We start from the raw sequence: 19,900 nt of genomic DNA on the forward strand, positions 1-19,900 counted from the left end.
TAAAAGCGTGTGACATGTCTCATTTGAAATGAAAAAAAAAAAGCATGTTGACTGCAGTTAAATTAAAACTATGGTATGCATCATGTATACTAAAACAACAACAACAACAACAACAAAAAAAAATTGGTAAGTAATCGATAATCAGTAAGGCGTTATGGTGCATATTATCTGTAAAAAGGCAAATACTGGATTTATTCATATATTAGTCTTGACTATTTTAAATGCATCGAACTCATTTAAAGAAATATACTAACGCCATGTAATCTTAAATATGTATAAATATGTATATGTATATGTTTCCATCTAGGGCTACTTACTGTCCAAGGTAAAAAAAAAAAAAAGATAAATAAATGAATAAATACATGAACAAATTGTATTATTAGCTGTATTATTGTGAAGTATGGCTGCGTCATACACACGCATGATTGACCTAATTTCCCCTCGGAGACAAGTAATTTATCTATCTATCTATCTATCTATCTATCTATCTATCTATCTTTCTATCTATCTATCTATCTATCTATCTATCTATCTTAGTGAGGACGACGCTTTATTTTGAAATGTTGAGCCAGGAAGTCTTCAGTTGTGCAGCATGAGCACGATCAGTAGCTTCCATTCTCTACTGTTACTACTGCCAAAGCTACTCATTAATAAGTTACCTTCGGAAAACGGACACTTTTAAGGTTAATGTGTATCCATGGGGGGCAAGAATAAACAGCGAACCAAAGGAAATGTTCGGGTAAGTACCCGTTTCTGTAAGTTAACGTAATGTGCTGAAGTGAGACTTCAGCTTGCTTGCACAAGCTAATACAAACTTCATGTTAGCAGCCAGCTGGCGGCTAAGCTAACACTACGTGTGACTGATGTCGGAACAGTTTCATAATCAACACACTTCCGTCGCCACATTTTACTGAGATTTTTGTGTTGACCAAGAGTTTCTCCTCCCGTTACCAGCCGTCCAGTAGCGGCCGAGCTGCGGAGGTGCTGACCCGGGAGGGTGGTGTCATCCCGGGGTTTGTGGGCTTTGACACGACGGTTAATTCAGAGCTGAGTTATGTCCCCGCTGTCCACGGCGCGGAGGAGATAGACAACCTGGTGGATGCTGATTTCCGCCTGGTGCTCAGGAAACTCTCCAAGAGGGATGGTGTCACCAGACTTAAAGTGAGTAACAACTTCAAGTTTATCCAACTGACCAACCACATGTAACAACCAAGTAATAACCATGTTAGTAAATAAAACATATGCACACTTAACTCGAACACATGAAATGACACCAATAGCAATATTGAATTGGGTCTGATCAAGTCTGAAGATATGCCATGGTTCAGATGTGTGTTTTGATACTGTGTGATCTCCACAGGCTGTGCAGGACTTTGGGTCCATGTGTCAGGAGCGGGATGCTGAAGAGGTTAAAGGTGTATTGCCATACTGGCCCAGGATTTACTGCAAGATATCAGTGGTGAGTTGATCCTTGAAGTCCTATATTTGTGTCACATTGATAGTCATTTATCGCATTTCACAGATTTATTGAATTAATGAGACGTAAATGTGTGCGACTTCAAGTGTTTGAGGTGTGTCCACATGAGAAGAATTTTGTCTCCATTATCTCTAACAGGACCACGATCGCCGGATCAGGGAGGCCACGCAGCAGGCCTTTGAGCAGCTGGTGCAGAAGGTGCGTCGCAGCTTAGCACCCTTTCTGAAGAGCTTGATGGGCCACTGGATTCTGTCCCAGTGTGACACTTACACACCTGCAGCCTCTGCTGCGTGTCAGGCCTTCCAGGCTGCCTTCTCACCCACCAAGCAGCCTGAGGCTCTCAGCTTCTGCAAGGATGAGATCCTTAACGTGAGTAGTTGTGTTGGCTTTAGTGTGGACAAAGGGAATAGAGCTTCAATCTAATGAGTTCAATTTAACATAACATTTTGTATTCATATATTGCAGGTACTTCAAGATATTTTGTTAAAGGAGACAGCAGACACGCTGAGCGATCCACAGTAAGTTAAACCCTAGCTCATGATATCTCTGTGTCCATTCCTCTCACTGTGTAGACACAATGATAATATATTCTGTCAGAGTCACTGGTTCCCTCTGTTCTCTAGAAGTGTAACAGAAGAAGAGAGAGAAGCCAAATATGTGCGCATGCTGACCAGTTCTCTGTTGGGGGTGAAGAGACTGCTGTCCCTGCTGCTCCAGAATGACAGGACCGCCCTGGAGCCTCGACTAGCACATCTTGTTAACTCTGGGAAGTTCTGGAAGTACGGCAAACACAAGACACCACAGGTACTGGCACCCAACTGAACTGTTGTATTTATAACAGAACTTGGAAAAAAAAAAGTCAGTACTATAAGTAGATTGCAAATAAAAACAGAATGCAATGGTTTTCGTTGAGCTTTATTCAGATGAATCCAGTACAAAGACAAGATATTTCATGTTCACACTGAGAACAACACAATTCTTCGGGATAAGGGTTGTATCTAAATAATTCATGAAGTAGTTCGCCTGGCGTGCACATGTAAGGGATAATGCCCGACGAGGTGTCCATTAACAGAAATGAATCGGACTTCGCTTATACCATGGGCACTTGCCAAAGAAAAGAAATTCGGACCGTTAATTTACATTTTCATGCGTTTTACAATCAAAATATAAAGTTTTTCACAAGCCATAACTTAGTTTCCCTGGTAACGCCTTGACTAATACCTGGAACAATCATTACTCTCCCGTAAGATTCTTATGCAACGGAAACGTTGTTCACTCCTCCAGTAAATAGGACGGACCATAGATACGACTTGGCAACGGGAGATATTCTAGTCCGCTCAGCGATGAGCCAGAAAGCTAACGCTATGCTAGCAAGATTCAAAGTCAATAACATTGCATACGGTTGACAAACAGTAAATATAATTTGACAGTATGCTAGCTAATCATGTTAGCTAGCATACTGTCAAATTATATTTTAGTAATATTATATTTACTAACCAGTCATGTCATTGTCCCCAAATCAATAGCAAGATTTCCACGAACAAATGATCGGCCGTGTGTAACGTTACTGTGGCCGCAGCCTGAAGCAGAGAGCTGAACAGCGAACGGGATGTGAGATTATGTGCATATCAGCAAATTTAGAGGGGAAGTGAACTTTCTGCAGTTTGTGTGTTACAGTCGCCACCCTGTGGTGTTCAGAGGATAAGACACTGAAAGACTGAAAGACTGCACTCAGTGCTGGAAATAAAATATTCAGATTTGATAAGCCAGCTAGCGCATTGATTTACAGTGGTGAACAGTCAATTTGACTGGAACTACTTAGTAGGTGTCCATATATCACTTTTTAACCTACACCCTCCAGCCAATCAGAATCGAGTATTCACCCAGACCATGGTATAAAAAGTAGTTAAACTCAACTTAAAAAAGGTACTAAATGTTCATTCTTCCACTTTCCTTTTCATACATAAACTCATAAATAAGTACAACTTTTTCTAGTTTGCACAGTCATATTTTGTGGACATGTTTTATCCTAAGTGCAAATGGACTTGTTTCAGTTTCTTGAAGATGTTTCAGGTAGAGGTAAAACGTCTTCAAGTAGCTGAAACATGTCAAGTTGCCTACGATACAGCTCTTAGAATTACCACGACCTGGATGACTGACTCACCAGCATAGACATGTTTTAATCTTGCAAAGTTAACAAACCCTCGTTTCAAGTTTCGATTTGTCCTACACCTACAGTTGAGCTGACTGCAACATAAAATGCACAAAATGATGGCTGTTTGTGCTGCCAGATACACAGCAACAGTACTGTTGCAATGATAATAATATTCATGATAATAAATACGCTTAATAATAATAATAATAATAATAATAATAATAATAATAATAATAATAATAAATAATCTGTCGTGAAGAAGATCGTTGCCTTACTATGTTCTGTTGCTCCTCAGGTGCGAGGGGCATTTTTCGAGATGTTGTGTGCTCTGTGTGAGTACACTCCAGGACTGGTCCAGGCTGAAGCAGCGCGACTCTGCCCCGCTGTTCTCCTCAGTGTTGACGACACAGATCCTGTAGTGCTGCCTCCTGTGTGGGAGGCTGTTCTTCATGTTGTGTCTACGATCTCTGTAAGCTTGGGTTGAAATCATTACCTCGCATTGTAATGCATTTTATCATCTGTTACATATGTTAGTCTGTAGACTTACTAGGTACCTCTAGGAGGAAATATTTTAACCTGTGCTAATCATGTCACAAATGTAAAGACACCGAAGTAGATGTGTGAGCCTGTTCATAGTAAGGTTGTGTCTAATTTTCTATCTTCCTGATCCTATTTCAGGATTGCTGGACACATGTGAATGCTAAAAAAGGCTTCTTACCAAAACTTTGGGCTCTGCTAAAAGATGGTGGCAAAGGCATGGCTAAAGCACTCCACCCTAATCTAATGCCACTCCTCAGCAAACTGCCCCCAGAGGTCACTGACCCCATGTTAGATTTCTACACCACCTTCTTCACGTCATTCATACAAGGGTGAGTTGTTGGTGTGCTTTTGTGTGTGTGTGTGTGTGTGTGTGTGTGTTGTTGTCAACCAAAAGATATTCAGTTTTCTGCCAAAGAGGAGGAAAAAAAATGAAAATATGTACATTTCACAAGATGGAATCAGAGAATTTTGACTTTTCTACTTAAAAAATTACCATCCATCCATCCGTTTTCGTCTGCTGTTTTCGTCGCGGAGGCAGCTGCCTGAGCAGGGACACCCAGACTTCCCTCTCCCCGGACACTTCCTCCAGCTCTTCCGGGAGGATCCCAAGGCTTTCCCAGGCCAGCTGGGTGACATAGTCACTCCAGCGTGTCCTAGGTCTTCCTTGGGGTCTCCTCCCGGCGGGACATGCCAGGAACACCTCCCGAGGGAGGCGTCCCGGGGGCATCCGAAACAGATGCCTGATCCACCTCAGCTGGCTCCTCTTGATGTGGAGGAGCAGCGGCTCTACTCCGAGCTCCTCCCGGGTGTCAGAGCTCCTCACCCTATCTCTAAGGAAGCGCCCCGCCACCCTGCGGAGGAAACTCATTTCAGCCGCTTGTATCCGGGATCTTATTCATTCGGTCATGACCCAAAGTTCATGACCATAGGTGAGGGTAGGAACGTAGATTGACCGGTAAATCGAGAGCTTCGCCTTTCGACTCAGCTGTCTCTTCACCACGACAGACCGATACAACGACCGCATTACTGCGGCCGCTGCACTGATCCGCCCGTCAATCTCACGCTCCATCCTTCCCTCACTCATGAACAAGACCCCAAGATACTTAAACTCCTCCACTTGAGGCAGGAACTCTCCCCCAACCCGGAGGGAGCAAGCCACCTTTTTCTGGTCGAGAACCATGGCCTCGGACTTGGAGGTGCTGATTCTCATCCAAGCTGCTTCACACTCGGCTGCAAACCGCCCCAGGACATGCTGGAGGTCCTGGCTTGAAGGAGCCAACAAGACCACATCATCTGCCAAAAGCAGAGATGAAATCCAATGGCTCCCAAACCAGACCCCCTCCGGCCCGTGGCTGCGCCTAGAAATTCTGTCCATAAAAATAATGAACAGAACCTGTGAAAAAGGGCAGACCTGCCGGAGTCCAACATGCACTGGGAACAGGTCTGACTTATTGCCGGCAATGCGAACCAAGCTCCTGCTCCGGTCGTACAGGGACCTTACAGCCCTTAGCAGAGGCCCTCCGACCCCGTACTCCCGGAGCACCTCCCACAGAATGCCACGAGGAACACGGTCGAATGCTTTCTCCAAGTCCACAAAACACATGTGGACTGGTTGGGCAAACTCCCATGAACCCTCGAACACCCTGTGGAGGGTATAGAGCTGGTCAAGTGTTCCGCGGCCCGGACAAAAACCGCATTGTTCCTCCTGAATCCGAGGTTGACTATCGGCTGAATTCTCCTCTCCAGTACCCTGGAATAGACTTTCCCAGGGAGGCTGAGGAGTGTGATCCCCGATTAGTTGGAACACATCCTCCGGTCCCCCTTTTTGAATAGGGGGACCACCACCCCGGTCTGCCAGTCCGGGGTGGTGGTCCGGATTACTCAAACTGAAAATAGTTGGCGATTAATTTAACAGTTGACAACAAATCTATTATTAATTGCAGCTCTACTGTATAACCTAAATGTTTGTGTATTTTCCCAGTCTGTCTAGTGAGCGTGCAGCAACAAGCCCATCAGAAAGTGCCATTATAGTGACTTCTGTGGTTGAGTGCTTAAGATACTGCATACTGCACCATACAGAAGAGGGGGAGGATCAGAAAAAACTACGGACAATGCTTATTTCACAGCAGGTGGGATCACACAATCCTAAACTTTCAATCGTGTTAAATCTACTTGAGTCCTTAGCTTTCTTACATTGCTGTGTTTGTCTTTTTGTAGCTCCTGCCACTCCTGGAAAAGGCTCTGGCAAATACCTCCCTTCAGAATGGTCCTCTTTTCCTTCTGGTCACTGAAATGCTCGTTTCCTGGGAGAAAAGAGCAGGGTTACATAATGAAGGTGAAGCAAATGAAGACAAGGATGTCTTCCAAGTGCTTCTTGCAGACTTCTGGGAGGGGCTTGGTGTTATGTTTGTGCGTTATGTCGACAACAAGGACGCAGATCCACAGGCTTTGGAAGGGGTAGCCACCTTGCTGCAGGTAAGTTTGTTTTTTGAGAATTCAGGGAACTCTCCATGTTGGCAGAAAGGATACAGCAAATCAATATGGCTGTCGCAGCCACTCGTGTCTCAAAAAGTGGCCAAAGTGACTAAATAAATCTATTCTCTCCTATTCTCCTTTCTATCCAGGTAATGCGTTACCCCGAGAGAGTAAAAAGAAAGCACGCCCAGAAGAAGAAGTCTGTCAAGATGTGTTTCTCGAAGCCAGACGACAATGAGAGAACTGGAGTTGAGGAGGAAGGTGGTGTTGAGAAGCCTGTGCAGACGGTGTCAGAGCTTGTGAACGAGAAGGCGCTCGGGTCCCCACAGACTGAGCATTTTGAGGATGTAGTGTGCCAGCTGGCCCAACTGTGCCTGGTGCATGTGAATGAGGAAAAGTCAGAGAGACATCTTGTTTTCCTCTCCCTTCTCTTGCGGTCTTTCCATACGACCAGGGTCTTCAGTGTAAGTCATGTTCGATGATCAGCGTGATGGAGTGTATTTACATTTTCGTGTTTGGTATCTTTTGAAGGTGGTTCTAGTAAAACGAATAGGCAAACAATGGCTTGGGCCTTTCACATTCAATAATTTAAGTATTAAATTTTAACAGCCATCAGAATTCTTTAATGCAATTGACTGTTTCCTCAAAATGTGCTTGGCTTAGACCTTGGTCGAATTGGATGAAACAACAGCAAAGAACCGCGAGCAGCGGGACGAGCTCAGAAATCCCGCGATGCAGTTCCTGCTTGAGCAGGTGGTGGTGTGGCTGGCTGAGGAGGGGCGCACAGACACTGAGCACCTGGTGGAGATGGTCTTCAGCGCGCTCTACTGCTGCAGCCGGCAGGAGACCACCCGCATCCTCAACCACATCACCACGGTAACATGAAATTCAGATGTCATAACATTTAACCTGTTGTTGATTCACATGTCTAACACACATAAGATGTGAGGATCCTTCCTTTCATTGTAGATTCAACTGTAATTGTAGGTTCTGTGTTTACATTTGTTCTCGTCACTCTGCTTTGCAGATGGATTTACAGTGGGGGATTATCCTGCAAGTAATACAGAGGGTATGTGTCATTTTGTTTAGAAAGACTTCCATCAAAATGTTTTACTTACTGAGTAAAGCTGCAACAATTAGTTGATAAATGTATTAGTCAATCGAAATAACATTATTCTCCAACTATCTGATAATCAATTGATCACTTCAGTCACTTTTTAAGCTAAAATGTCAAACATTTGCTGGTTGGTTTCACCTTCTTTAATATGAGAAGTTGCTGTCATTTCTGAATGTTAAAGGACAAAAAGAAGCAATTTGAAAGCTGGGATGAGTATTTATCACAATTTCTAGGATAATTTAAAAGACTTAAAGTTGAATCATGACAACAATTGGCTGATTATTCAACAATGAAAATAATCATTTGTTGCAGTCCAACTAGTGATACGCCGCATTTACATCGTAATAAATGTGCTACTCCAATATCCATCCTATTAGGCATGTGCAGATGCTGATGCTCTTCAGAGCTATGCTGATTGGCTGAAAGGTTCAGTTCTGGGTGAGCAGCTCCTGGGATTGACAGAGGAGCTGTGCAAGGTGGGACGCAGCTCTTCCTCTTCCACCTCTTCTACAAGCAACCACAATTGGACTCTTATCAGCCTGGTCCTCTCTCAGCACCATAACAATGGTAAACACAGACACACACTTAGAAAAATCTTTTCCATCTATAAATGTAGATTTTTGTGGATTTTCTTATCCTCTGTTATTTGTTCTTACTTGCGCAGAGCCTCTGATAGGGGAGGTTTACATGGAGAAGATCTTGGAGAAGCTCCATGCCACATTGTCCGAGACCAAGAGTCTGTCGGATGCAGGCAACATGGAGCCACTCATCTCCTTCATCTGTGATGTGGCCTCCACATTCTTCTCTTCAGTACAAGACTGTCTTCTGCTACTCTCTGCTGAGGAACTTTTGCTCACTGTCTTCCAGCTCACTGCCCAAGATCAAACACACAGTCACCTGTCTGGTAGGTACCGATACAAAAAAATAAAAAATATATATATATATATATATATATATATATATATATATATATATATATATATATATATATATATATATGTATATATATATATATATATATACATATACATATATATACCTGTCAGATAAGCAAAATAACTAATGTTTGTTGATATTGCTTCAAAAGACTCCCTTTTAGATAAGCTGAGGACAGTGTGTGCAGCTGGGGTCCAATCACTGGTCCAGCACTCTGAGTATGAGGTCAAGGAAGGAGGCTTCTTGCACAGTGCAGCCCTTTGGGTGACAAATCAACTACTCACCGTCTCCCTGGACATCAAAAGGTATCAAAACGCCTTCCTCTGATGTAGTCTAAATCGATTTATGTTGGTATCGGTACAGCCATTTCTTAAGAATCTGTCTCAAAACTTTGTTGTAACTCCAGCTAACTCTTTCTGCCGTGTGATTTAGTCTACAGGTTCTAGTTGTGGCTGTACAAAGCTTAGTGGAGACAATCATCTCTGTCTGCGATCAAGACTCCCCACTCCTCGTCCAGTTCTTTACCCAGTTGATGCCCAGCCAGACAGAATGGACAAGAATCAGACAAGCCTTACCTCCTCAGGTGAGCTGGCAAATAACTCAGGCACTTATTAGTTATGAAGAAGAACTTGTGGAGGAATATTGCTTCCATGGAACAGGTGACATTTACGCATTGTCCTTTCACTTTTTCATGTCCTCCGCAGTGGGTCAAAACCCCCTTACTGGCCAGCCGTCACCGGGGAGTCTATGAAAAATCCTCCATGGACACCTGGAAGTTTAGGTTGACAACCAGGCTGCCGGCCCACCTATGTGCCTGCGCCCTGCTGGGGAGGGTGGCCCGATCTGTTGCATTCATACCTCCTGACCAAAAGGAGGTAGAATGTCCTTCACACCTGCCAAACCTCAAGCACACAGGTACTAAATCACACAGGACATTTGTGTGCAACTTTGTGTTTATTTACTAAATGTTAATGTTAATCTATAATGTGCTTTAACATGTTTTTGTATATCTATATTTGCCTTTGACAGTTTCAGAACTGTTGTACGCACAGCAGTGGTGTAAGGAGTTTGAGTACAGCCCTGCTATAGTGAATGCTTATTGCAGTCTACTTACTGACTGGGGCCTTTCAGAAGGCCTCCACAGCCTGGTTCCAATTAAAGATCTACTGGAAAAACTCTATTCAAGGTAAGCTACGCTCGTTGATTCTTGACGAAGGCGAAATTAACTTAAAATCAAGATCACGCAAGATCAAGACGTGTAATGATTTTCTACACAAACTGAACTTTTACTCACCTTGATCTGCGGAGCCTCTGAATAATTTGTCTGATTTTAACATGATCTGGAAATCAATAATAGCATAACTGATTACAAGGATGGATAAAAAGAAATGTAATAAATATATCCTCTTCTGATGAAACAAGACGAAAAATTTATCAGCTCTGATTTTTGGTGCATCATTACTTTCCTAGGCAATTATTTCAACTATCCACTGAATATATGCATACTGTTTTCCTGTAGGTCAGTAGAGGATGGAGGTCTATGGTCTCTGACTCTAGAAAACTACATCTTCACCAACAACTTGGCAGCCACTCACGATGCGACTGTGAGGAGGCTTTACGGCAGCGCTGACAGGTTAATAATTTATCTATTAAAGTGATTTAATTTTCACTTTCAGGGCCTTTACATGCTTACTGTTATCATGATTTACATATTGAATATTGTCTGTCTTTACTCAGTTTGTTCCCAGTGTCTCAAAGCAAACTGAGCACACTCCAGGTGCTCTGCCCCACCATGACCAAAGAAGACAGAGAGACTCTCGTTGCTCTGGCTACTGCTGGAATAATTAACTGGCAAGAGAACGATGGTGAGAATACACACACACACGCGCGCTCGCACACACACAAACGCACATATAGGCATTTTGAACAAAGCAAACGATGATCATTTTTGGCTGTGTGCTACAGATGTGTATGGGTGTCTGGCGGTGCTGCTGTGCTGTCTAAAAGCCGACACACAAGTAGATGAGGAGATCGTGCAGGCAATCCTGGCCACCGTGATGGAGTGGAGGAACAGCAAGGAGGACTGGTTCCTCTTTGGCAGGTGATGTAATCACTAACCCATTTACACACATTTACACATTTTTATATTTATTAATATCGCCTGAAACATTGCTGAAGTATGGGTAATCTTTATTCATATATCTTTATCTGTCTTTGTTTTTCAGTGACCTCTCTAAAGCAACTCCAGAACAGTTGAACCTGACTGTGGAGATGGTGCGTTTCCTGTCCTGGCTGGTGACGCATCGTCCCACAGCTCTCGGGGGCAGCCAGTGGGACTTTTTGCTCTGCTCCATGTTAGCCTGGTTGGAGGTGAGACAGAGATCAGATGTATTGTGTGTTGAACTGCTGACCTCAGGTCTATTGTTACTCAACATGCTACTCTGCGGCTTCCTCATGTAAAATGAAGGTTTTATGGTTTAAATATCACCTTTTCTACATATTTTTGGTTAAAAATGTTCCCCCTGCTTTATTTGCTTTCTTTCAATTTCAGGTTGCCAGTGAGAATGTGAGCAGTGTGTGGAACCCATGGGTGCAGCTGTTTGTGTGTGAGAATGCTGCCTTGATAGTGAATCTGAACCAGTTCTTCACATCATCCTCGCCCGATGTCCTGGAGAAGCTGCCGTCAGAGCTGGTTGGTGAATGGGCTGACTTCTTTGTAGAGGGAATTTACAACCTGTTGCTGCCTCTGCCCATCAGTATCACAGGTGTGTGTGTGTGTGTGGATTTAATTTTAAATGTTATGGCATTATCTCTGAGAAACAAATTTGACAGTAATTGCTTTTCATTTACCCGGTGGTAGAAGTGGTCAGATCATTTGCTTCAGTTAAAGTACTAACACCACACCGTAGAAATTCTCCAGTCCAAGCTTAATGTACTTAGATGCAGTGGAGTCGAGGTAAACATTTGCATAAACAGAAATATTCAAGGTAGTATCTCAACTTTGTACATAAATATTTGTGTAAATGTACATTGTTACATTCCAACACTATATTGAGCATAACACGAGGTATTATAACATAAAAAATCCTAAATGAACAACATTCACATGTTTGACTTCATTCCAAACCCTTCCATTACAAAACACAAGCAGTTAAGACAAGCTGATATAATCACTGTGCGCAACAGTCACAGTCCTTCTGTATATTTGTTGTCTGAATGCAGATGCCTTCACTGAACCGGACGACCCTGTGTTCCCTTTGGCGGTGCTGCAGTCAGTCGGCGTGGCTCTGACATATGTGCCCGTGCAGCAGCTAACACAGAACTCCCTGCCCCCGCGCTTCATCGTGGACCAGAATACAAACCTGCCGGAGCCCCTCCAGACTCTACTCAACACTTTCTGTCCTCTGCTGCTGTTTAAGGCCAGGCCTCTGCAGATGACTGTCTACCACTTGTTAGAAAAGTAAGGACTTTGTTTTGAGAGTACGGATAACTTCTCCTTAAAGGTCCAGTTTGTAGGATTTAGGCTCAGATAAGGAATATATCATTTGGTAATAATGTCTTCATTAGTGTATAATCACCCAGTGTTTCCTCCAGTATTTTCTGAGACTGTGTGTGTGTGTGTGGGTGTGTGTGGGTGTGTGTGTGTGTGTGGGTGGGTGTGTGTGTGTGTGTGTGTGTGTGTACAGTTTGGGTCATCATAATGTAATATTTTTACTTATGTCATAGGCTACTTAGGAAATTTAGGGAATGCTCTCACACAGCCATCATGAACTCCCCTGCATGGGCTTGGAATGAAGATTCATGTTGTAAAGAAATATTTTTATTATTTGATTTAAAAGAGGAGTTATCCAAGTCAGAGTCCTGCACAGGTGAAAAATAATGTACTGTGTCGGACACATCTGCCATTGGGTCAGACGCCTGAAGAGGCGGGTCGGGTTTTACGATTGCCATTTTCACGGCTTCACTTATCATCAGTCATTATTAGCGAGACAAATGATAAGCATTTATATTTCATATGAGCTCATTCATGCGTGCTTGCGCCCTCCCAGAACTCCCATTCCCCACGCTGTCTTACTTTCACTTTTAAAAATTGCGTCCGTCCAATTTTCCTTCGGACGTTGGTATCAATTTATAGCGGGTCGGCTTGGGTGCGGAATGTAATTTGTGCTACTGTCGGAAAACGGGTCGGATGCGGTTATAAGTATGGCGGGTTCGGGCGGGTTTGCAAAATAAGACCCGTGCAGGACTCTGCTCTAAGTGACCTTTTTAATCCTCTAGCTAATTATCAAGCTAAATCTCCAACATGCTAGTTAACGTCAAGACTGCGGTGGAAGACGACCGTGAAATATTTCCTTTCTCTAACACTAGATTTATTTATGCCTGAATTTTTAAGGTGTGGCGGCTTTTATTTTGCCGTGGCGGTGCGCCACAGTCAATTACATGTAGAGGAAACCCTGATCACCTCTTTAAGTCATTAAGTCCCTGAGAATTATCAGAATTTAACCACAAGATAAAAAACTAAAATGAACATACTTGCTTATTGTCATCACAGGGTGATGCCTCAGCTGCCCGAGTGTGATGGAGAAGGAGACAACAACAAGTCTGATGATGATAGTGATGAGCCATGTCTGTAAGTCAATGAGGGAGATCATATTACACATACATAATAGTTGCTTGATTCTAAGTATTGTCATGTGAGCAGAAAAAAACATGTACATGATACAGTTTATTTTCTTTGTCCAGTTCCCCTCCAGCTTCTCTGATGGCTGCCCTGTCGACCTGTGAGGAGCTGTGTGACAGCATCCTGGCAGGACTTCAAGTAGGAGAGTTTGCAGTCGTCCAGCCTCTCAGTGTGGAGTACTCGTGCATCCTGGGCTATTTACTGTCCTGGAAGCTGCTCCTCACCTTTTTCAAATCTTCGCCCTCACATGTGAGTCATGATAAGGCCTGGCTTCCGATTTACAGATGCTTTGTACAATATGTCTGCTATTTCTTCTTCTTATTATCTTTACTTGTTTTACTTTCATGGAGAGAGTAGCTGTGTTTCCATCAAAGCATTTTTATGTGCAGTTTGCTTTGAGTATCGCAGTGGAAAAAAACATTCTCTCATTTTGCAAAAAGGTTTTCATGCACGCTCAAAGTGGTTTTTGGTGTTTGTAGAAACGCGTTAATGCGTTTTAATGAAAAATTTAAAAATCTTTTCGGAACATTCAACTCATGACTTAACAGCTTTTTTGGCACCCAGAGTAGAGGGAAGAAGTTTTCACTGTCGACAGCAGTTTGACGGTTGGCAAACTACTGGTTATGTTTTGCGGTTCACAACCTCTTCTTCTTATGCAATGTAGTCTAAACAGCCAATTTCTGATGAAACATAGGCTTGTTTTATTCGCTCCAAACAGTCCGTGTAAACAAACATTGCATTATCTTTTTGTTTTCTTTGCGACATTTTAAAAGTTCACTTCAAATTTGCCAGACATCTAGATGGAAACACAGCAACTGTGTTTTGACGTCTGAGAAGACTAATGTTCATAGCAAATTATAGTCCTAGTATTAACTGCTCCTCTGATTTATTTCTAGCTGCGTGCCCATTATGCTCAGTATCTTAAGAGAAGCTGCTCCCTCAACAAGCTCCTCCTCCACCTCTTCAAACTGATGCCTGAGAACCCCATCTATCCGGGCCAGGGCGCAGAGACGAGGGAGACAAGAACCTTCTTCACAGAGAGCCTGTCTCTGGCTGTTGACAGTAAGTTACACACACACGCACACACACACACACCTACATGACTTCTATACACAGGCTGTGAAATGTGAACAAGCTTAGGTTTCACCTTCCTGTGCGTCTTGCCTGCAGAAACCGAGAGCGTTGAGTGGGAGCTCCCTCATCTGGCCTGCAGTGTGTACTACAGCACAGTGCAGGACCTGCCTGCCATGGTGCGGCTGTGGTGGAATGGCCAGGAGAAGAGAGTGAGCGCAGCTGTGGAGAAGTTCACCATTAGATACATCAGTCCTGTTCTCTCAGCCCAGGAGATCTCATCGGTCCACTCCAGCACTCAGATGTTTGACAGCATGACTGTAAGTTACCAAACACAGTGTGTGTGTGTGTGTGTGTGTCTCTCTAAATACTACTAGTTTTTACTGCCACTTCCTTAATAACCTCAGCATACCTGATCATTGCGTTTCTCCAGTTGAGTCTGAATTGATGTAATATACAGACGCAGGAGTAATAGGCAGATAATAAATTGTTAAGCAGATGTCTAATCATTAGACGGAAAGACTGCCGATAGCAAAGGCAAACAGCGTATTTATTTATTTATTTATCTTCTTCCCCCAGGTGAAGGCCCGCTCGGCAGCGCGGGAGGTAATTGCTACCTATTCTGTGGATGATATCTTCATCGAGTTGGTGATTCAGCTACCACAGAACTACCCTTTAGGCTCCATCGCTGTCGAGAGTGGGAGGCGCGTGGGGGTTGCCGTTCAGCAGTGGAGGAACTGGATGCTGCAGCTGAGCACCTACCTCACACACCAGGTAAGAAACACAGACACACAGTGGATATAAACTCGAGAAGCTGTTTTTTTTAAAGTAGCGTCCTCTCTTAGATCTGAAGACCTGGGGCCAGGTTAAGTCTCTACCAGTGAAGTTCTCTTAAGCAGTACAGGCCAAGAAGATTCTTCTGGAAAAAGAAAACAAATCATAAAGATGTGTGTGTGTGTGTGTGTTCAGAATGGCAGTATAATGGAGGGCCTGGCTCTGTGGAAGAACAACGTGGATAAGCGCTTCGAGGGGATAGAAGACTGCATGATCTGCTTCTCTGTCATCCACGGCTCCAACTACTCTCTGCCCAAGAAGGGGTGCCGCACCTGCAAGAAAAAATTCCACTCGGCTTGTTTGGTGAGACCAATGTGTCGAGATCATGACAATACCACACACCAGACACAATTTCATGCATGACAACATGTAGTTTAAAGTCAACATACTTTGCTTGCTGACATGAATTTTTTTTTTTTTTTTTTAAGATTTTTTTTGGCATAGACACCTTTATTAAGCCGTAGACATATAGGAAATATGGGAGAGAGAGGGGGATGTGACATGCAGCAAAGGACCTCCAGCCAGAGTCGAACCGGGGTCGGCTGCGTTTATGGCATGCGCTCTAACCACTGGACCACCTGTGCACCTTGCTGACATGAAATTGTTGTTGTCTTTAACATTTATCTGTTTTTTTTTTCTCCTTATCTTCCCACAGTACAAATGGTTCACCTCCAGCAACAAGTCCACCTGTCCGATGTGCAGAGAAACCTTCTTCTAACGTGCAGTCGGTAGAGCACGGACAAAAGGTTGACACTTCTTCAAACAAGCAGTATTGTATTGGTCACGATTACACAAAGGAGGTTATTGAGAAACTCCTCTATTTGAAAGTTTATTAGATCGAACACCATGGGCATTATTTGGTCCAGAAAATTGTTTTGAATGTGCTAAGCAGAGGTTTCAACCGAGGTAACGGAAAAATGTAGTGAGAATGGGCGATTCTAGTCTTCACAATCAGCAGCGAGGGTTGATAAACTGTCAGCAGTTTGTTTTTTACCAGTTCTTTACTGTGCTGTAAATGTGCAGCATCAGATGGTCCCGGCAATTTTTATCCTTTTTCCTTGGCTTAATTTTTCTTTGAAACGTGCAGGTGTGTAGAGGCAGAATCACAAAGTCGGAAACACCAAAGCTGTCCAGGTGCTTTATATTAACACCTGTTTAAGTGAGTCGTTTTTAGAAACAAACAAAACAAAGATAATCCATTTACTGCAATGCCCAGGTTTCACAAATCTTTCCTAATATTTAGGAGTGTAAATAAATTATGTCTGATTAGTGACATGCCTTTATTATTGGAGACATGGAGAGATCACACATGTAAAAGAAAGACGGGAGGCTCCTTTAGGGTTAAGGTTTTTCATTTCTAAACGCCACTGCTCACAAATATCAGAAGCTAATGTGATGTGTGTCTTTCCCCGTGCCTGCATACGGCTGTAAATGATGCTGGAAAGTAAATAAAATGCAACCAGGTGACATCATCAACAGATTCGTGTTGTCTTCAACTCCAACAAAGCACAGAGACAGAAAACATGTAAGCCACGTTCCACACAGAAACTGACTTTTAAAAATGAATGCATCATTGTAACGTGTGCTTGAAGCTTGAGCTGATCTGAATGTAGTAGACTGCAGCGATTTATGTCAAAGATGTATTGTTTTGTGTATTACCATTAATTATCATCTACAAAGACTCAATTAATGGCTTTGTATAACAAGACGACAGGCTGAACTAGCACGCCCTACATGACGTTACAGCAACCAGACAGAATACAGAACAAAATACAGTGTCTACATTTCCCAATGGCTGCCTCACAGAACAATGCATATGCAGGAGTATATAAATATCCGGCACGAAGAACTGTTCATGCATATTTTTACTTTGTGCATACACAGACTTTTACTCTTGAACCCACAAAGTTTTATACACATGTCCCCAGGTGTATTGTTATGCTCCCGATCCATTAAATCCCTGCTAGCCTCTTTTCTACCTCCATGACGATCGTTATCTAGAATACTGCAGTTTTGAGGGGGGCTTAGTTCTGTAAATATGAAGACTTGATGATCAAAAAAGAATCAAACTGAAGAAATGTACCTAGCTTAAAGTTGAACCTACTGGGAGAGCAGAGATATTCGAGTCCAACTGGGACCAGCTCGGTGCTAGAAATGAAGAGGTGGCTATATAGGTCAACAAATGTGACATTTACAATATGCCATCACTTTAGTCAAAGTGAACGGTAATGAAGCCCGAGTGCTTCCGTGAACTGTTACGTTAACCTGAGCCTCCAATTACAGTTATATGGTGTTTCCATATAACTGTTACTGTAAGTTAACCTGTGCTAGTTTCCAAGAAAAGACTGTAATTAGCCTCAGCCTGTGACTGCTGGCTCCAGTCTCCCACACTCATTTATCTTGGGTCCACCTCCTCCTCCTCATGTTGAATAATTTATCTGTTTAATGGAGGCGTGCTCTCATCACAGTTGTTCCTATGGAATTAATTATGACAGATTAAGCATGATCAATGAATTAATCCCTATCATTTGCTTTGCCGTCTACGTCTGTGTGTGTGTGTGTGTGTGTGTGTGTGCGCATTTGTAATTTATTATTGCGGTCAGATTTTATCAATACATACAGCCCGGCATCCATCATCATCTGCCCTTGACCTTTTTAATAGCCATTGATCTGTTTGCCGGGCATAAATATTTATACTGAAACCCCCCCGTCTCACGAGTTTTGACACACACACCTCCCCCCACACACACACAGACACACAAACACAGACAGCTTCAAATCTTATTGCTCATTATCTGCTTGATTAAGCAGTGGTGCAAATGTTATGAACTACAGTACAGTCCTCTGTGCAGCCTTATTCTTTTCACAATGTAGGTCAGTCTTTACCAGGAGATGGCAGCATAAGCCCAAGACACGGCTGTGAGGGACAAGAATGAAACTGTGTGTGGAGATTTGTGCACATTCACCTGAAAGAAAAGAGATTACTGATCCGGACTATACAGGGAGGTTAAATCACCAGCAAAGATCAGAATTGTATTGTTATGTTTTCTGTTTCATTTAGCTCTCCGGGCAGATGAATTCCCAGATCATCCAAATAATTAATGGGGAAAACTAAAAGGGATTTAATAAGGGGTCCCGCAGGGATTATTAATGTGCCATCTTTAATTACTCAAATGGATTTGATGAATAAATTCAGACACAATGCTGGAACCTGTCATTTATGAGACCCAGATTAAACGTTGTTAACACACTTGACTAAGAGGAAGCAGTTTTCTTGGGATGGCGTCCAGTCGACACAGAGATCAGCAACTTCAGATATTTTGAGAATATATGAAAACAGATAACATTTAAAAAGGAATGAAAATGAAGTGTCTCTTAAACTATTGATATTTTATGTTCGTTCGTTCAAAGGGTCACTATGCAGTCATTCACTGGAGAAATGGTTCACATTTGCAGATCCTTAACCTAGTCAACAAAACATTTTTACGATGCAATTATTTTTGTATGCATGATATCAGATATATGGAAGCCCATTTCTGCCAGTTAAAGAAAGAAAATCTGAAAAATATTCCCATGGTAAGTTATCATTTTAAGATAAGAGTCCAAATGATGAGGTAAATGTTGACTTTTTAACTAATAATTATGACTTTCCATGGGAATACTCTTTCATGAAACCTAGTTGTCATCTTATTATGTTTTTTGGGCTTCCATACTGATTTCATCATGAATGAACACTAAACCATTTTCAGGCGCTGAATGAAATGCAGGTCTACAATACAAGGTTAGCAAATGGCATTGCGTGTCCTGTTTGATGTTCACGTAGCTTCCAACATGGTCCCATGGATCCAGCTTCCCTTTTCCTTATATTGTGAAACATATCTTACCTCTGAATTAGCAAAACTAACCTTAAATAATTGAATACAACCAAAGGATCAGAGGTTGCATAATGAGGTATGGCGTGCGCAGGACTGGCGTTGTTCAGCAAATGAAGATTGGATGTTCTTCCATCCATATGCTGACTAGCGCTTGACACGCCATCCAGCCATCAACCTACCTACGCTGACACACTTGTATAAAAAAAAAAAAAAAAAACTGTTCTACTAGTAAAAGCTAATTAGCAGCCAGCCTGTCTGCAACCAGTCAGTTCAATGGCCTCCCTGGCCTGCCAACCCGATTGGCTGAGGCTTGGTTACTTCATAATTAGCCAGGCCTAGATAGCTCTCATTTAGCTCTACCCTGACCCATTTGTGAGCGCATTAGCATTCCAAGCCATTTGTAGGAGGCTGGTCCCATCCCGGTCACGCCACTCCTCAACACTGCAGGCAATTGCTCAGCTCTGGAAAATGGCTTTGAATTAGTCTGTGTGTGTGCGTGTGTGTGTGTATATGTGCATGTGTGTAAGAAGGAGCACTACCGCAGATCATTCTTCCCCCACAGCCATCAGACTGTTTAACTCGAGCACCTGCCTGAACAATCACCTTCCACTCGCTTTGTTTTTTTGTTGTTGTAAATATCGTACTTTTTCTATTTACCTTCATGCGTATTTGTCTGACTCTTTTTTTTTTCCCCTGTATGTGTTGCATCTCAAGCTGTCGTGACAAGTGAATTTCCCCC

The 19,900-nt window shown here is 42.8% G+C and overlaps 1 protein-coding gene across 1 annotated transcript; it reads left to right on the forward strand.

The window, feature by feature from the left end:
• Positions 1 to 583: 583 nt before the first annotated feature.
• ltn1 (listerin E3 ubiquitin protein ligase 1) lies at positions 584 to 16,762 on the forward strand. Its single transcript, XM_030438585.1, has 32 exons — positions 584 to 739; positions 955 to 1,161; positions 1,361 to 1,459; positions 1,616 to 1,846; positions 1,943 to 1,995; positions 2,101 to 2,281; positions 3,928 to 4,101; positions 4,311 to 4,501; positions 6,154 to 6,301; positions 6,390 to 6,647; positions 6,797 to 7,111; positions 7,311 to 7,523; positions 7,675 to 7,716; positions 8,142 to 8,331; positions 8,429 to 8,668; positions 8,852 to 9,005; positions 9,133 to 9,283; positions 9,405 to 9,615; positions 9,730 to 9,886; positions 10,220 to 10,333; positions 10,438 to 10,565; positions 10,666 to 10,801; positions 10,926 to 11,070; positions 11,252 to 11,465; positions 11,923 to 12,160; positions 13,253 to 13,330; positions 13,444 to 13,630; positions 14,278 to 14,443; positions 14,552 to 14,772; positions 15,032 to 15,226; positions 15,422 to 15,589; positions 15,942 to 16,762. Exons 1-32 carry the CDS (start codon positions 698 to 700, stop codon positions 16,002 to 16,004), a joined length of 5,310 nt encoding a protein of 1,769 aa, XP_030294445.1. The 5' UTR covers positions 584 to 697; the 3' UTR covers positions 16,005 to 16,762.
• Positions 16,763 to 19,900: the final 3,138 nt, after the last annotated feature.

This window comes from Sparus aurata, chromosome 13 (genome assembly GCF_900880675.1).
Source record: "Sparus aurata chromosome 13, fSpaAur1.1, whole genome shotgun sequence".
Taxonomy (NCBI): domain Eukaryota; kingdom Metazoa; phylum Chordata; class Actinopteri; order Spariformes; family Sparidae; genus Sparus; species Sparus aurata.